The sequence below is a fragment of the Schistocerca nitens genome, chromosome 12 (assembly GCF_023898315.1).
Source record: "Schistocerca nitens isolate TAMUIC-IGC-003100 chromosome 12, iqSchNite1.1, whole genome shotgun sequence".
In the NCBI taxonomy this organism is placed as follows: Eukaryota; Metazoa; Arthropoda; class Insecta; order Orthoptera; family Acrididae; genus Schistocerca; species Schistocerca nitens.
In genome coordinates this window covers 153,877,475-153,896,812 of record NC_064625.1, presented here as the reverse complement: position 1 = coordinate 153,896,812, position 19,338 = coordinate 153,877,475, and the positions used below count along the sequence as shown (strand labels likewise).

The window sequence follows — 19,338 nt, the reverse complement described above, 5'->3', positions numbered from 1 at the left end:
ATGCCTCTTCTTCTGTCCCCCCACCCCCTCCCGCAACGTGTACAATCGCAAGATATTTCATTAACATTCAGTGCTCCTCACCCCATAGTCAACCAAGATACCTAAAGAAGAGCACCAATATGTTCACAGTTTCTTGTAAAAGCAACCCAGTACAAACGTAACTTCCTCAGATTTACAAATAAGGTAAAGCAGCACGAATTCTGTTGCTGCTGGACCGTGAAGTTGTTTTTGTATGTCAATCCTTAAAACAGGTGGAAATTTAAGTTCAGGAGTACACTATTTGTTAAGAAGTGTAATGAATTGCACAATTAAATGATTGCAGTAATCTATCGGAACAATGTGTGTTGGTCAACTACCGCCAATAGTTTCACATTTTCCTGTGTCAGAGAGGGAGACACCACCATTATGAGTATGCCTGCAACAGACCTGGCGTTGGCCGTGCCTAGCTGACGTGACGTCACGAACAAGCGCCGAGGGCTTCCTTTGAGTCGGTGTTGGCTTAGGCCTCTATTTATTGGGCACTGTTCCAGTATGACGTCACCTGCGGCGCTAGGGAGATAGTTGAGGAGTACGGTTCCGACGCTAGCCCGGTGTGTGTGCGGTGTTGCAGGGCGCGGGACGGGCAGCGGCAGTGAGGCAGCGCGGCCGCGGCCAGGTGTGGCGCGGCTGTGATGTGGCAGCGCCATGGCGGGAAAGCCCGACCCCCAGGCCTCGCCCCAGGCGCCGCCCCCGCCGCAGCCGGCCGGCCTGCACAACGTGCTAGTCTACGTCTCCAGCGACAACTTCGCCGCCTACGCCGTCAACCACCACCACCAGCAGCCGCAGGCGCAGCCGCACCACCAGCACCACCCCCACGCGCCGCAGCCGCAGCCGCCTCCGCAGGCGCAGCACCATCACCACAGCCAGCAGCAGCAGCAGCAGCAGCAGCATGTGTACTGCCAGCAGAACGGGGGCGGCGCCGCCGCCGCGCAGGCCGGCTTCTGCGTGGCCGCCGCCCCCGGCAAGGGCCGCCTGCAGCACGCGCCCTTCGCGGCGCCGCCTCTGCCCCTCAACGGGCTGGTGCCGCCCCCGGCCGCCCTGTACGGCGGCGCCGCCGCTGCCGCCCCCGGGGGCGGCGGCGCCGGCAGCCCCGGGCCCGGCCCCGGAGCCGCCGCCGCGCACAACGGCTTCCCGCCCCCGCCGCAGCCGCCGCCGCCGGCGTGCGCCGCCCCCGACGGCGCGCCGCTGCCCCCCGGGCTGTGCCTGGTGGGCGGCCCGCTGCCCGCCTGCTCCTCGTCGTCGCAGCAGTTCGTGCTGGGCGGGAAGCTAGTGGCCGCCTCGCAGGCGGTGGAGGCGCCCGAGCTGGCGCTGGCGTCGCCCGCCCCCGGCGGCCCTGCTGCTGGCCAGCAGCGCGCCGCGCGCCCCGGGGGCGGAGAGGCGGACGCGGCGGCCTTCCCGGGGGGCGGCGCGCCGCGCTGCGACTCTGTGCGCTCCGAGACCAGCTGCAGCTCGCTCAGCTCCGGCTCTGCCGACTCGCAGCCTGACGGCGCCGCCCCCGTCGTGTCCATCTCGCTGCCGCAGCCACAGCCCCAGCCGCAGGCGGCGCGGCCGCCACCGCCCCCGCACCAGCAGCAGCAGCCGCCACCACAGCAGCAGCAGCAGCAGCAGCAACTCATCCTGGCAGTCCACCCACACCCCCACCCCCACCCTCAGCAGCAACATCAACACCAGCAGCAGCAGGTCCAGTCCGTGGCGCCTCCACTCGGCTGGAAGAGGCTGCACATCGGCGGCTCCATCGTCTACGTCAGGTACGTGCGATTTGCCTGCAATCTGTCCTACACCGTAGCTCTCAGGGTTAAATTCTGCCTGTAGTTCAGTTCTTTTATCTTGGCTGTTGTGTACACAGTTTCGCGTAGTCAGCGCGTACACAACTTTCCCAGTAGAGCGCGCCCCACTAAGCACAACAGCGCAGGCGCAGCGCTCCTGCGTCTCCGGACTACGAGATGGCGCTGCCTTAGAGACGGACCAAATTCTGCTTCCGCCGATCCGCGTATTAATATGTAATGCAGCAAATGAGATTGTTGCTAACGTAGAACCTTTTCTCCTCGCGGATCACACTCGCGCAGTGATACCTGAACGCACGAGTGTACAGACCTCCGATCAGTCAGTCTGCACCAGTCTGTACGTTCTACATTAGTCTGTACCAGTCTGTAGTCAAGTTTCAGTCTGCACCTAATAAGATTATCATATTCCTGTACATAGGCATGAAGAGAAATGTATAGACACTTTGTCAAGTATCAGAGATATGTGAGAATAAGATTACGTACCAAGACCAAAGGAACTTCAGATTGTCAATTGTAAATAGCATCCAGAATCAAGTTACGTAAGGTTTATGCTTGTTACTGTTTTAATAAATGTGTGTGAAAATTAATCAAGTTCTGTTTAAAGTTGGTCACCGTCAATCTGCTACTCTTAAGCGTGCAAGTGGCATTTCTATCGTCTGACCTAACGGCAGAAGATAAGCACGCCACGATAAGACCACGACACATATTGCTGACACTCGCCTACTTCGTTAGAGCGACAAGTCAAATAATCTGATGGTGTGTGTACCAAAGGTCTTACAGTACGCACACCACATTGGCGGTTCGCGCATGCCCACCCAGACGCGGGAGATTGCTGCGTTCCCAGTTGTACGCACCAAGAGAAGCAAACTTACGTTTAGGGGGGAGCGCGCAGTTTATGATAGAGACGTGCTCCCCGCATTCTGCGATGTGCGCGATTTTGTCGTCATTGCACTGCTCGCCTGTGCAGACATATGGTGTTTCTACTGCTTTGACACACTTCATCATTCGATTTCACAAGAACTATTTGGCCCAAAAATTTGATTTTTACACATCTTCGTGACTGATACCTTCCCCCCCATAAATGACTTAATTTTGTTTCGATGTTCACGCAGTTATTGTGCAGCATTAAATGTAATACACCATTGCACGAAATTTTGAAGAGTTTGCAGAGCGTATACTTTCCGTTTGGTCGATTTTAGTTGCCACTGGAAATTACAAAAAATTACATTCAAACGAATAAAATTCATGAAGTAAGACACTTCGATATAGTTTTTAAATAAAGAAAATATTAACCACCGAACAAGGTTTGAACCCAGAACCTTTTGCATAGCAGCCAAACGCTTTAACCATTACGGTAACGCAGCTCATCATTCAACAGACTTCCTGGAGAACTTTAAAACATGACACAAAATACCGGTAAACCCTGTTGGTATGACTATGAATTACTCACATTTCGTCGAAGTACAATAGGAAATAAAGAATTACCGCTGTTCTTTATTGCGAAAAAGCGGTTAGTGAGAATGGTACAAACACCTTTCCTTGCTATCGCCTGAATTAGGAGGCTTATTGCTTGTTTGGGTTAAGTAATAAATAGAATATGAAGCAATTGGTATAAAGAATGAATTTTCCAAACTTCCTATTAAAAAAAGTCTATCAAGACATTGCTTTTGTTCAGTTACTTTATTTATGACTGAACGTTTCTAAAACTGTAGACATTCGTCCGTGCTCTGCACTACAGTCGAGCTCTGGCAACGTCGTTCTCTGCTCATTGGCTGACTGTGTTTTGTGACGTCAGATGCAGAACGAACCTAAACTCGGCCGCCGTCGTAAATGACGCGCACTTCAGTCGTCAATTGGGGGGGGGGGGGGTTCTAGGAAACCTGCTTTCTCAGATCGCTAGACGACATTCAGACAAATCTTCTTAATGAGTTTTATTGAGAGAGCACTCCTTCAGGCCACGAGTGGCCTACCGGGACCATCCCACCGCCGTGTCATCCTCATGGAGGATGCGGATAGGAGGGGCGTGGGGTCAGCACACCGCTCTCCCGGTCGTTACGATGGTTTTCTTTGACCAGAGCCGCTACTGTTCGGTCGAGTAGCTCCTCAGTTGGCATCACGAGGCTGAGTGCACCCCGAAAAATAGTAACAGCGCATAGCGGCAGGAATGGTGACGCATCCAAGTGCCGACCACGCCCGACAGCGCTCAACTTCGGTGATCTTACGGGAACCGGTGTATCCCCTGCGGCAAGGCCGTTTAAGGAGTTTTATTACGAAAAGTAAGTGACAATACTTATCCGTAGATGTGTCACAAGCAAAGGGCGACATACAAATAAGAAATCTCTTCAGTATAACAATTCCCAAGTGGCTGCTATACGAGTCACTAGTCTTCAAGCTGCTCTAGAACTGGCTGCAACCAGTCGGGAGCGCCGCTTATGTCCTCTTCGCATAGAGGCCGCTGCTGCCGCATTGTCATCCTGGAGGTGGGTCGGTCAGCGCACAGTTGACTAAAGTCTTCACAGCCCTCTCCGATCTGTCATTCCCGATTGACGTGCCGGCACTTCACCTTATGCTGTAACACTGAGACATTTACTTCCACAGATAATCGCCCCACATACGTTCTTGCACCCTTCACCCCTGGTACACGTTCTTCCAGACACCACCTCCTTCGGCGCCCCCCCATACACTCTACACCCACATGCCCTCATTATGCCCACCCCACCAGCACAAATTCTTATTGCTGCTTCCACACACATTCTTGCCGTCTTACCCTTGCACACATTCTTACCACCCCACACCCCACACCCTATACACGTTCTTGTCCTTCCCCCCCCCCCCCCCCCCCTCCACATTCTTGGCCCCCAGCTGCGCAGGGTAGCCGAGCGGTCTAGGCGCCTTGTCATGGTCCGCACGGCTTCCCCCGTCGGAGGTTAGAGTCGTCCCTCGTGTGTGTGTGTGTGTGTGCCGTGGTTAGCATAAGTTAGATTAAGTAGTGTGTAAGGTTAAGGTTAGGGGCCGATGACCTCAGCAGTTTGGTCCTATAAGACCTTACCACAAATTAATCTCGGCCCCCTCCCCAGTGCATGTTCTTGGCCCTCCCTCCCGCTCATATTCTTAGTCCACACTGTACACGTTCTTGCCACCCCATCCCGTTCGCAAATTCTTACCGTCACCCCCCCCCCCCCTCTGTTGCAAACATTCTTGTCACCCCCTGTCCCCATCTCGCACAAGTGTTTTGGCCCCCTGGGCCTGCATACGTTCTTGTATGTCCCCGCCCCAAGCAGTGCTGCGAATCCTCGTATATACCTACGAATTCGTGTACTCACTCTCCATTTACTGCACAATAAACTCAGCTCATGAGTTTTCGGTTAAGTGGGCAGAGGTGGAGACAGCGACTTCGTAGATGACGTCACACGGCTCACTGTCGAGTCTACAGCGGTCATTCCTGATCTCTACTGCCGAACAGTTGCACCGACATTTGGTTCATTGCTTTGCGTGGAACTGCAGTCACCTACCAGCTGCTGCGTCGTACAGCTCCACGAAATATAGTACCTGCGCCCGTGTAGTATTTCCTACCATATTGACAAGTCGTACTCTGAAAAAACGTAGCGTGAACGCCATTTTTCCGAAAACTACCTTAATCTAAGGCTCTTTGAAGGTTTGCAGTGTATGATCTTGGCTTGCATTGCCTAGCGAATCCCCTGCCATACTTCAGACATACAGAGAAGAGCGCGGAGGATCGGTGTGTGGGTGGATAGCATCAGCTTCATGCAACAGTTAGCCAATCTAAGATTGCAGAATAGTGTTTTCGCCTCGACCATCCTATGGCGCAAACCAATACAGAGATTGTGGCTGCACCTACAGGAACTGGCACGGTGTTAAGTGGCCCTCAAACGCTCACCATTTGTTGTGCAATAATGTTGTGTTAATAAATTGCACGAAAGTCCGAGAGGCCAAGAATGCCACAATGTTGTTGCGCAGTATTTATGGCCAGGACACATGCGGTACAACTCTGCCTTCGTAACGAACATGTCGGTGTTGGACGATGTGCAACTCGTACCAATTGTTGAGTTATTTCTCTTGTAAAGCACAAGTAGAAACAATGCAGAATGGACGAAGTAAAGTCTGAAAAGCTCCCAGTAAACATTTCAACTAGACCAGCGGCTCGTTCACTGCAATATAGATTCGTAAGCAGCAGCAGCAGCAGCAGCAGTAACAGCAACAACAACATCTGCTGCTGCTGCTGCTGCTGCGAACTGCCATTTAAACCAGTGGAAGTTATAATTTATTGTGTGCAGATATTGTTTTCTATGTAACAACTGTTGCAAACGAAATAAAACATTTATTTACTGATTACTGACTGAAAAGCTGTATGATGATATGTCCGTTCTTTTGCAAGAAAAGAGAAAAGCGTGTATTCTCACTGGACAGCTGATCTGATCCTATTTGCCAATTCTGAGAACAACAACTACTGTAAAATAAAAATGTATCTTTACTGTCATGACACAACGATCTTCACTTCCCTCTGCTATTGCGGAGGAGGAGGCAACTCGCTTTTTCTAAGAGTATTGCATGCTGCTTTAACATACATTCTCCAGCACACTCTTTGATTTTAGGTCATGTATTTTCTTCGCTTCTTTGCGGAAATTCGTTCGGAGCGAAATGAATTTCTCTTGGTCTCTGCAAGAACTGCTCTTACGCGGTACAGTATATTGAGTGAGATTCAACATTTTTAATCTTCTGAAGCCTTCTTCAATATATTGCGTTCTCAGACATATTATTGCCGAATAAATATCGAGCATATGAGGGCCCTCTAACTAAGGAAGCTGTTGATGTTAAACTTTCCAGTGACGTTATAAAAACAGATGAAGCTATTTGTCCAAATTCTGGTTGCACTCTTGCTCTCTTTTTTATTAGTACAATAGAGGGGTGCTGCGTGCGCCCCCGATAGCTGAATGGTCAGTCCGATTCCCGGCTGGGTCGGGGAATTCTCTCCGCCCAGGGTTTTGTGCTGTCATCATCATCGTGCCATCCTCATGGACTGCGTCAAGTTGACGGACCGTCACCTGGAGAACGCCCTGCACGACGGGGGGCCCTAGCCATTCTTCTTCTTGTTGTTAAATATTTGACTGTCGACAATGTCTGACGTCTATCATCTTCTCTCTCTCTCTCTCTCTCTCTCTCTCTCTCTCTCTCTCTCTCTCTCTCTCTGTGTGTGTGTGTGTGTGTGTGTGTGTGTGTGTGTGTGTGTGTGTGTGTGTGTGTTCTTCATATTATGTCTTTTAGTTTCCGCTTCGGCACGTTCTGTCCATGGAGATAAAGCGATAGGTTGATACTGTCCTTTTATTTTTTATAGACTAAGACAAAAACGATACACCACGAAGGAATTATCCGAATGCAACGGAAATGGGAAGATGTACATGTATAGAGAAACAAAAAATTTCAGAAAAATTGGATGATTTATTGAAAGGAAAGAGCTTCACTAATTCAGCAGGTCACTAACGTGTCGGTCCACCTCTGGCCCCTATGCGAGCAGTTATTCTGCTTGGCATTGATTGACTGAGTCGTTGGATGTCCTCCTGAGGAAAATCGTACAAATTCTGTCCAGTTGGCGCATTAGATTGTCAAAACCCAGAGCCGTTTGGAGAGCCCTGCCCATAATTCTGCAAACGTTCTCAGTTGGGGAGATGTGGCGGCCATTTTGGCCAAGGTAGGGTTTGACAAGCGCGAAGACAGGCAGTAGAAACACTCTCCTTGCGCGGGCAGGCATTATCTTGCTGAAACGTAAACCCAAAATGGCTTGCCGTGAAGGGCAACAAAACGGGGCGTAGAATATCATCGACGTACCACTGTGCTGTAAGGGTGCTGCTGCTGTCAACCAAAGGGGTCCCGCTTTGAAAAGAAATGGCGCCTCAAACCATCACCCCTTTTCTCTGCGTCGTATGGCAGGCGACAGGTTGGTATTTCACCAGTTCCCAGAGCTCTCCAGGCACGTATTCAGCTTGAAATCTCATGGACTGGTGCAGAACTGTCTTCGGTGATGAGTTCCGCTTCGAACTGTTCCCCGAGGACTGGCGAAGAAGCGTCTGGATTCGCCTCGGGCAGCGGTAGGACACCAACGTGACTCTCGTGCGCCATACCGCCGTACAGTCAGGATTTTCCATAGCAGGAACCATTTGGTTCCCATTCGTGGCACCGTTACAGTCGGCTATACTCTAGGCCCCGTTTAGTTTCCCATCGTGGCAAGCTATCCTGGGCGTACGTTTCAGCAAGAAATGGCCGCCCGCACACGGCTACAATTTCTACTGCTTCTCTTCGTGCTTGCCATACCCTGCCTTGACCAAGAAGGTCGCCACATATCTCCCCAATTGAGAGCGTTTGCAGAATTATGGGCGCCGTCTAGTCTACACTATGTTTTGTTTACTGTGCAGGTCGGGGTTGCCTCAGTCCGTAGCCGTACACTCTGCAGTCAACGTCGTTTGCGATTTAGCTGTCGGTTTATCTTTCTACCATTCTGTGGCGAAATCTGTGCAGGTAAGTGCCTTTATTTTCAATTTATCGTCCTTTATCTGTAAAATATTTATTTTCAGCGTAATTACCCGCAAAATTTACATTCGTCAACAAATAATTTAATCTTACGCCCATGCCTGTTTTGAAACTTTTCTATGGAAATAACTTTGTGTGTTATTACGCTGAAAATATTTTATATGTAAAGAACGATAAATTGAAAATAAAGGCACTTACCTGCACAGGTTTCGCCACAGAATGGTAGAAAGATAAACCGACAGCTAAATCGCAAACGACGTTCACAGCAGAGTGTACGGCTACGGACTGAGGCAACCCCGACCCGCACAGTAAACAAAACGTACTGCAGACTAGACGGCGCCGATAGTTGGAACACGCTAGGCGTGGCGTAGCCACTACGCCTGGTGGGGAAAGGGCACCGAAAGCGTCCGTAAACAGTGTACCGCCCTCTGGCAAAGACACAGACGCGTGTTCTCGCCTGCAAACGATCATAAAGGTGCCGACTGCCACTCTGCCACAGATTGTCCGCAGAGTGGTTGTTATACCCCACGAAGAGCCAGTGGAACCGCAGCAGTCGTATGTTGAAGAAATGGTGGTAGCACGCTGATATAACAGCCCTGTAGCGGGCACAGGTTAGTTTACCCTGCAGAACCAACAGATGTAACCGCGAGTTGTAACTGATGGCCCCCACACCGAGCCGAGAAGCCTGGGAGGAGACCTGTGTGTTGGGGGGGGGGGGGGTGCACTCTAGAGTAAGCAGCTCACCAGGTTCGCGCCATACACACGTATACATCCCATCCCTCTCATACGGAAAGAACCTTCTCTCATCGGTGAAGGAAACAGACAAGCCATTCCTTTCTCGAGTCAACTCTATCACGACTCCAGAGTAGTTGTTCTTGGCGCTTGCGTGTTCTCAGAGACACACGTGATGTTAATTCTGCTGCAGGCAATGGTCCGTGATTACACAAAGGTGCAACATGTGGATGGATTTCCTCCCTGGATTATGTTCAGCTGGCCACCGCTGCTCGCTAAGTTTGTCATTTTTACGTCTGTGCTATGCGCAGAACCCGGTCTGTGGATGTGGTAGTATTCCACAGACCACAGTTGCAAAGAGCGACTCACCACCGAGACATCGTGCCCAGCATGTGCAGCAGTCCGTCGATACGCCTATCCAACGTCTCGGAATCCCACAGTGCGACTCCGCTCAAAGTCCTGAAGCAGTTGGCCAGGAGTACAGGCTGTGGCGCGTAAATCTGAACAAATTTCAGTTTGAATTTCCTGCCGTATCGTAGTTCTGCCGGACGTCGCGATTGGCATTCTTGAAAACCATAGGCACCTAGTAAACAGTCAGAATCTCAAAATGGCCGAGATGTTACGGACATTTAGATTTTTCGGGTACCCGAGATTGACTGTTTACGATATTGTGGCCAAGTACTCGTATAATGCCTCGGAGAGGCCGGGAAGGTTTCGCTAAGCCTGCGAGTAAGATTGATTCGAGGAAACGCGTGTCACGAACTGCGGCAGTCATCCAAAAGGCTCAGGCGCTGATTTCGGAGGACCCGGGCCAGTCGCTGAGAAAATTGGCATCAGTTTTGAATTTTTCCCGTATCGTTTTCGTACTTGTCCTCTCCAATACGACCGACTCCCGGTTGCATGCGGTATTGAATTTCAGCGAGCGAACAATCTACATCTACATTTATACTCCGCAAGCGACCCAACGGTGTGTGGCGGTGTTCGCTTTACGTGCCACTTTCATTACCTCCCTTTCCTGTTCCAGTCGCGTATGGTTCGCGGGAAGAACGACTGCCGGAAAGCCTCCGTGCGCGCTCGAATCTCTCTAATTTTACATTCGTGATCTCCTCGGGAGGTATAAGTAGGGGGAAGCAATATATTCGATACCTCATCCAGAAACGCACCCTCTCGAAACCTGGACAGGAAGCTACACCGCGATGCAGAGCGGCTCTCTTGCAGAGTCTGCCACTTGAGTTTGCTAAACATCTCCGTAACGCTATCACGGTTACCAAATAACCCTGTGACGAAACGCGCCGCTCTTCTTTGGATCTTCTCTATCTCCTCCGTCAACCCGATCTGGTACGGATCCCACACTAATGAGCAATACTCAAGTATAGGTCGAACGAGTGTTTTGTGAGCCACCTCCTTTGTTGATGGACTACATTTTCTAAGCACTCTCCCAATGAATCTCAACCTGGCACCCGCCTTACCAACAATTAATTTTATATGATCATTCCACTTCAAATCGTTCCGCACGCATACTCCCAGATATTTTACAGAAGTAACTGCTACCAGTGTTTGTTCCGCTATCATATAATCATACAATAAAGGATCCTTCTTTCTATGTATTCGCAATACATTACATTTGTCTATGTTAAGGGTCAGTTGGCTCTAACCACTATGGGACTCAACTGCTGAGGTCATCAGTCCCCTAGAACTTAGAACTACTTAAACCTAACTAACCTAAGGACATCGCACACATCCATGCCCGAGGCAGGATTCGAACCTGCGACCGTAGCGGTCGCTCGGTTCCAGACTATAGCGCCCAGAATCGCTCGGCCACTCCGGCCGGCAAGGGTCAGTTACCACTCTCTGCAGCAAGTGCCTATCCGCTGCAGATCTTCCTGCATTTCGCTGCAATTTTCTAATGCTGCAACTTCTCTGTATACTACAGCATCATCCGCGAAAAGCCACATGGAACTTCCGACACTATCTACTAGGTCATTTATATATATTGTGAAAAGCAACGGTCCCGTAACACTCCCCTGTGGCACACCAGAGGTTACCTTAATGTCAGTAGACGTCTCTCGAACAATGCGTGGGATGGCAGAGGAGGACCTCATAGGAGCCATTTAGTCGAAAACTTGCTCTCGGATAAGGTTGACATGTTCTGGTCAAAAGAGTTCAGAGCCCCGAATAGCCCGGATTTAAACCCCCTCGACTACTTTGTTTGGTGCGTAGTGGAAAGAGTTACCAATAAGAGGAGGCACCCTGATGTCGCATGTCTACGCACCGCTATTGAAGCAGCATTCGCGAAAATGGGCAGCGCCGGTTTTAAGAGTGCGTGCGATCGCTTCAAGACAAAATTGGAGACGGTCATTGCGGCTGAAGGGCGTTACAACGAGTAATGTTGCTCTTGAAACATACCGCTATTTATATGTAATGCGATTTTCATTTTTGTTTTAACAAATTTGCTTTTAAAAAAAGTTTCATTTATCCCGATTTAAGCGCTGCACCCTGTATGTACTTGTCGGTGGGGCATGGTGCCTCCTAGACAATGTTGGAAACGCAATTCACCTCGTAACTGGGCAGTGTTACTACCTGCAAAACAGGCTGCACAGGCATGCCTCTTGACCGTCATCTGATAGCCGAAGACAGTGACAAATGAATCATGAACATTGCAAGCCCTCAGTATGCAAGTAGTATACGCTGGTGCCACTAAACACAGTGCTTGAGGACGTTGCAATTATTTCCGGCAGTGTACGTTCCTTACCGTCTCAGCCGGCCGAGGTGGCCGAGCGGTTCTAGGCGCCACAGTTGGAACCGCGCGACCGCTGCGGTCGCAGGTTCGAATCCTGCCTCGAGCATGGATGTGTGTGATGTCCTTAGGTTAGTTAGGTTTACATAGTTCTAAGTCTAGGGGACTGATGAGGTTAGAAGTTAAGTCCCGTAGTGCTCAGAGCCATTTGAACCTTACCGTCTCACGTGACTTGGCTCAGTGTAAATTGCCATGCACAGCGACGTCTCGTTGAGTTTTCGTCTTTAAAATGACGGTGTGTTCACCTGCAGAAAGATCGGCGCTTAGCGAGGCGTTACCAGGCTGCGTTATTTGAACATCCGATACGCCCGGAGGGGCTCAAGTTGCAGGCCGTTACATCGCTAGGGCCTGCCGCGATTGCGCTGCGCAGCTTTCTCCGCCAGCTTTCTCCGCCGTTCCCCTCCATCTTCCCTTTTCATTCCTCCTGCTTCCTCCACCCTTTCTTCCCTCCCGTCGACACACTGACACACTGCTCCGCTCTCCTCTCCTCTGCTACTGCTGCCGCTCGCCCGCTCCAGCACGCACCAGCCCTAAGTTGTATCAACAGCTTTTTTTCCGTATCTTTTCGTACCTGTCCTCCCCAATACCACGGACTACCGGTTGCATGCAGGTTTAGAACTAAGGGTAATAACAAAGGGCGTGTTTAGGATAATCAAGGGAATATACGTCCCATTCCGAGGTTTGGGGCAGGCATTTGATAATACGGAATGGAATTAAATGTTATCCACTCATGGGTAGTGCTGTATTGACTGTTGTTGTGGTCTTCAGTCCTGAGACTGGTTTCATGCAGCTCTCCATGCTACTCTATCCTGTGCAAGCTTCTTCATCTCCCAGTACCTACTGCAACCTACATCCTTCTGAATCTGCTTAGTGTATTCATCTCTTGGTCTCCCTCTACGATTTTTACCCTCCACGCTGCCCTCCAATGCTGAATTTGTGATCCCTTGATGCCTCAAAAGATGTCCTACCAACCGATCCCTTCTTCTAGTCAAAAGTTGTGCCACAAACTTCTCTTCTCCCCAATCCTATTCAACACCTCATTAGTTACGTGATGTACCCACCTGATCTTCAGCATTCTTCTGTAGCACCACATTTCGAAAGCTTCTATTCTCTTCTTGTCCAAACTGGTTATCGTCCATGTTTCACTTCCATACATGGCTACACTCCATACAAATACTTTCAGAAACGACTTCCTGACACTTAAATCTATACTCGATGTTAACAAATTTCTCTTCTTCAGAAACGATTTCCTTGCCATTGCCAGTCTACATTTTATATCCTCTCTACTTCGACCATCGTCAGTTATTTTACTCCCTAAACAGCAAAACTCCTTTACTACTTTAAGTGTCTCATTTCTTGATCTAATCCCCTCAGCATCACCTGATTTAATTTGACTACACTCCATTATCCTCATTTTGCTTTTGTTGATGTTCATCCTATATCCTCCTTTCAAGACACTGTCCATTCCGTTCAACTGCTCTTCCAAGTCCTTTGCTGTCTCTGACAGAATTACAATTTCATCGGCGAACCTCAAAGTTTTTAATTCTTCTCCATGAATTTTAATACCTACCCCGAATTTTTCTTTTGTTTCCTTTACTGCTTGCTCAATATACAGATTGAATAACATCGGGGAGAGGCTACAACCCTGTCTCACTCCCTTCCCAACCACTGCTTCACTTTCATGCCCCTCGAATCTTATAACTGCCATCTGGTTTCTGTACAAATTGTAAATACCCTTTCGCTCCTTGTATTTTACCCCTGCCACCTTCAGAATTTGAAAGAGTATTCCAGTTATCGTTGTCAATAGCTTTCTCTAAGTCTACAAATGCTAGAAACGTTGGTTTGCCTTTCCTTAATCTTTCTTCTAAGATAAGTCGTAAGGTTAGTATTGCCTCACGTGTTCCGACATTTCTACGGAATCCAAACTTACCTTCCCCGAGGTCCGCTTCTACCAGTTTTTCCATTCGTCTGTAAAGAATTCGCATTAGTATTTTGCAGCTGTGACTTATTAAACTGATAGTTCGGTATTGACTAGAGAGGAAAAAAATATACGAACTGAGCTGCAGCAGCCACAGCTGGTTGAATTATATAGCAGGCCACCGTCAGGAAGTTTTTAGATCGGACTGTCACCTCAGCTATTTTCTTTTATCCCTGTCAGATTCTATGCCAATTCGTGGCTGAATTAGCTCCACTTTCAACTGTACCGTAGTTCCCACGAAGAACAATCCTGTTCAGTTGTTGCAACAAATTGTGTAAACGATTCACCAAACAAGCATCCAGTATCCTTGACTTCCATTTACTGCAGAATGTTTCAGCATATTCTGATCTCAGACGTCCTCCTCGCCATCCAGCCTGGTTTCGGTAAACATCTGTCTTGTGAAACCCGATTCAAACATTCCCCACACGATATCCTGAGACGTGAGTTACGGCAGTCAGTCAGATACAGTAGTTCTCGCTTTTCGGAAAGCATTTCACTCAATTTGGCAACTTGCTTTCAACGTTCATAAATTTAAAATTTTGCACTTCAAAAAACGACAACACGTAGTATTGTGTGAATATACAGGGTTGATAATGTATATATGCAGGCTGAACTGACGAATGAAAATTTGTAGCAAGGTCGGGACTCGAATCCGGGTCTCCTGCTAAAGGAAGATGCGCTAACCACTACACCACTCGGGCACTGAGTGCTCTAGAACACCACCCTCAGCCCAAACTCGCATTCACGCCTCATCCCACTTGGTATTGCCCCCTAAGGCTGGTATTACACTGTCACAGTTCTTCGTCAAAGTTGGTATGTCAAATACACTCCTGGAAATGGAAAAAAGAACACATTGACACCGGTGTGTCAGACCCACCATACTTGCTCCGGACACTGCGAGAGGGCTGTACAAGCAATGATCACACGCACGGCACAGCGGACACACCAGGAACCGCGGTGTTGGCCGTCGAATGGCGCTAGCTGCGCAGCATTTGTGCACCGCCGCCGTCAGTGTCAGCCAGTTTGCCGTGGCATACGGAGCTCCATCGCAGTCTTTAACACTGGTAGCATGCCGCGACAGCGTGGACGTGAACCGTATGTGCAGTTGACGGACTTTGAGCGAGGGCGTATAGTGGGCATGCGGGAGGCCGGGTGGACGTACCGCCGAATTGCTCAACACGTGGGGCGTGAGGTCTCCACAGTACATCGATGTTGTCGCCAGTGGTCGGCGGAAGGTGCACGTGCCCGTCGACCTGGGACCGGACCGCAGCGACGCACGGATGCACGCCAAGACCGTAGGATCCTACGCAGTGCCGTAGGGGACCGCACCGCCACTTCCCAGCAAATTAGGGACACTGTTGCTCCTGGGGTATCGGCGAGGACCATTCGCAACCGTCTCCACGAAGCTGGGCTACGGTCCCGCACACCGTTAGGCCGTCTTCCGCTCACGCCCCAACATCGTGCAGCCCGCCTCCAGTGGTGTCGCGACAGGCGTGAATGGAGGGACGAATGGAGACGTGTCGTCTTCAGCGATGAGAGTCGCTTCTGCCTTGGTGCCAATGATGGTCGTATGCGTGTTTGGCGCCGTGCAGGTGAGCGCCACAATCAGGACTGCATACGACCGAGGCACACAGGGCCAACACCCGGCATCATGGTGTGGGGAGCGATCTCCTACACTGGCCGTACACCACTGGTGATCGTCGAGGGGACACTGAATAGTGCACGGTACATCCAAACCGTCATCGAACCCATCGTTCTACCATTCCTAGACCGGCAAGGGAACTTGCTGTTCCAACAGGACAATGCACGTCCGCATGTATCCCGTGCCACCCAACGTGCTCTAGAAGGTGTAAGTCAACTACCCTGGCCAGCAAGATCTCCGGATCTGTCCCCCATTGAGCATGTTTGGGACTGGATGAAGCGTCGTCTCACGCGGTCTGCACGTCCAGCACGAACGCTGGTCCAACTGAGGCGCCAGGTGGAAATGGCATGGCAAGCCGTTCCACAGGAGTACATCCAGCATCTCTACGATCGTCTCCATGGGAGAATAGCAGCCTGCATTGCTGCGAAAGGTGGATATACACAGTACTAGTGCCGACATTGTGCATGCTCTGTTGCCTGTGTCTGTGTGTCTGTGGTTCTGTCAGTGTGATCATGTGATGTATCTGACCCCAGGAATGTGTCAATAAAGTTTCCCCTTCCTGGGACAATGAATTCACGGTGTTCTTATTTCAATTTCCGGGAGTGTATTTATGTCAAAGAAAATTGTTTATAGGGAAGTTAGTCAAATCTCGCCGCAGATTTGCTCATAAAAGCCGTTCGTCTACTGTTCACTATAATGTGAAATGTAACCGCTTGGAGCGCTGCCCTGACTTCAAAGTTGGTGTATTCTTTTGGGGGTGGGGGGAACGTTTATTCCCCTGTGGAAGCAGGGACAACGACCGGGAAACAAAGCATTTGGCCCGTTGGCACGGCACGGCACGGCACAGCACTGGACACCCGTGTTCACTATCGTAGCGTTAAGTGACAAAACGGTGGGCGCACACTAAGCTTTTATATCATGTACATTATGACCTCGTTAAAACTGTGAGACGGTCTTGCTACAATACAGAGTGCCACAGATAAAAGGAGCCCGTGTAAGCATAAAGAAAGTGCAGTGAAATTACAGAAACGAAAAACTGAAATCGACACCATTTACTTGCAATGAAAAATACCTTTGTAGAAGGTGTTGAAAGTGACGCCCTGCAACATCAATACACAGCTATGCGCGTCTAAGCCTGTTCAGATACACCCGGCGTGAAATACGGATATTGTTACAACCAGGAATAACACAATAACCTCTTCAGTCTGGTTTATTAAATCACTTTTTAACAATTATGTTAGCCAAGCGTCTACCCAGGCTCACACTCATAAGTAATGCAGAATTAGTTTGGTTATACCAATGTCCGAAGGTGTACGGTGGGGTGCACGTCCCGTAATTATTTCCAAGTCCCGGCAAGTTCGGCCTCTCCAAGTGAAGTCGCAAGATTTTCCGCCGAACATCCAGGTAACCTCGAGTGGTGCGGCGAGTCATCCACAAGCAGCTGGAACACGGCGTACTGCACTTCCCTATCACAACTGTCGTTTGCGGCGGCGGCCGGGTTTATATAAGGCTTGCTAGTTAATGGAGCCGTCGGCTGGGGTCGCTGTTTTCCAGGGAAAACCAATCGCAATGTTTCCTGGCGTAGCCAATTGCTGTGTGCGGACAAACGCGCGCGCGCGAAGGCGGCCAGCGATGGTAGCCGCGAGCCGCCCGGAGAAGTGCGGCCAGCGATGTATTTCTCGGCCACGTAAGGGAGCGTGCGTGTGAAGACGGCCAGCGATGGAAGCAGCGGGCCGCCCAGAGAAGTGCGGCCAGCGATGTATTTGGCGGCCGCGTACTGGAGCGCGTTGTTATGTGTTTGTTAGAAGTGGTGTATACCACAGATATCGACGGCAGTAACTTCACGGGTTGTGATGTCTTTCAGTTCCTGTATTGTGTTTGGATTTGTGTTTGTTTGTCCATTTTCGAGGGCTAGAAGCAGATAAAGCCATATTATATAGAAACAGGCAGCAGGTCAACTACTTTCTACTTTTATTGTATTATATGAATAAATTAAGTTTTTAGTTTATTACGGTTACCAAAATTTCCTTTATTTTATGTTATTTCATGGAAATGGCAGCTAAATCTTTAATCTTTTAAAGCAAATGAAACATTGTACTTCATTGCTACATCAATTCGTAAAAGTATTCGCAGACTTGTGTTCTTGCCATTCTGCAATACAACAGATGTCCGGCGACAGCAGCGAGAACCTGCCATATAGGCCAGATGGGGAGGTTTGCACAGTACACGCCTACCTTAAGCCACGACACACAGCGAAAGCGACATCATTGTCTTACTGCACTCGCATTCGGGAGGACGACGGTTCAGACCCGCGTCCGGCCATCTTGATTTAGGTTTTCCGTGATTTCCCTAAATCGCATCAGACAAATGCCTGGATGGTTGCTTTGAAAGGACACGGTCGACTTTCTTCCCCATCCTTCCCTAATCCCATGGGACTGATGCTGCAATAAATCGTTGCGACTGGCTGTCCAGACTCATAAATATAACTTTGTGCAATGCGATAGCGTAGCATAGAGGTTAGCGTATAAACGTATGGAAGTCGTAGGTTCTAATCTCGTCAGATGCAGCGAAATTTTCATTTTTCTAAATCTAATCAAAATATTTTCATTTTTATTCGTTTAGCTGGTTTAAATGTATTTTTTTATTTCTAATGGTAAGTTGCACGATTTTCGTCGTCATATGTAATTTTTTATTTGCTCTTATTTTTCTTCCTATCATTCATTTTTCATTTGGAGTCTGCTTGTTTTGCATGTAATCACCAAGTGCTGTCCATGATTGCTAATCACTTGGTAACGTGGCACCGCCTGTAGCCAGTGTGAGAATAGTTTCGGGTAACCAACGACAGCGAGAAATTACAGTTTTCTTTTACCGCTGGAACTGAAATTTTGTTGAGGAAGATCGCTATGCAGACAGACATATTACGAAATGTTTCTAGTTTGAATCTGCTCCTAGAGGTTAGCCTTAAGCACCTTGTACAAAACGATCGCGATTTTATTTCTGTCTCAGATTATTGATCGCAGTTTTCTCGAATATATTACACATCGCTAGGTTGTGGTTAGATTGCGACACGAGTTTAAATTCAGGACTATAGAACGCGCCGTGTGCCGCATTTCAGTAATCGGTCATTTAAAATCAGCTGCCGACAGAGCATTTCCATTTCCGTCTTACCTAGCGGCTTCCGCTTCCAACATTGCTCCACGTGGCTCATTGCTAGCATTTGTTAAGCAATCCACTATTTTCGTGTGTCGCCTGTAAGGGCGGTAAATGGAAATGCCGTGTGGCTGGGGCCTCCCGTCGGGTAGCCCGTTCGCCTGGTGCAGGTCTTTTTAGTTGACGCCACTTCGGCGACTTGCGCGTCGATGGGGATGAAATAATTATGATTAGGACAACACAACACCCAGTCCCTGAGCGGAGATAATCTCCGACCCAGCCGGGAATCGAAACCGGGCCGTTAGGTATGACATTCCGTTGCGCTGACCACTCAGGTACCAGTGGCGGACTGTAAGCCCGGTATTACACTATCATATTTCTTTGTCAAAGTAGATATGTCAAATATTTATGTCAAAGAAACTTGATTGTTTAATAGGGAACTTTGTCAAATATCGCCTGTCGTCAAATACATTTGATCAAATGTAGGGCCTCGCCGTGCATTTGATCATAAAAGTCGTTCGTCGTATGTTCACTGCAGTGTGAAATGTAACCGCTTGGAGCGCTGGCGTCGCTACAGCTATTTGAGGTCCTGTAGTGTGTTTGTAAATATCGCTTCAAAGTTGGTGTGTTCCTTCTACTTATTTTTTTTTAAATTTTAATAAACTTACCTCGA

At 49.3% G+C, this 19,338-nt stretch overlaps 1 protein-coding gene across 1 annotated transcript in view; it reads left to right on the top strand.

The window, feature by feature from the left end:
• LOC126214979 (uncharacterized) overlaps positions 1-19,338 on the top strand; it is a 424,425-nt gene that overhangs the window by 97,720 nt on the left and 307,367 nt on the right. The window contains exon 2 of the mRNA XM_049941611.1: positions 611-1,787. Within this exon, the coding sequence (XP_049797568.1) occupies positions 685-1,787 (1,103 nt within the window). The 5' untranslated portion in view covers positions 611-684. The remainder of the gene's footprint in view (positions 1-610; positions 1,788-19,338) is intronic.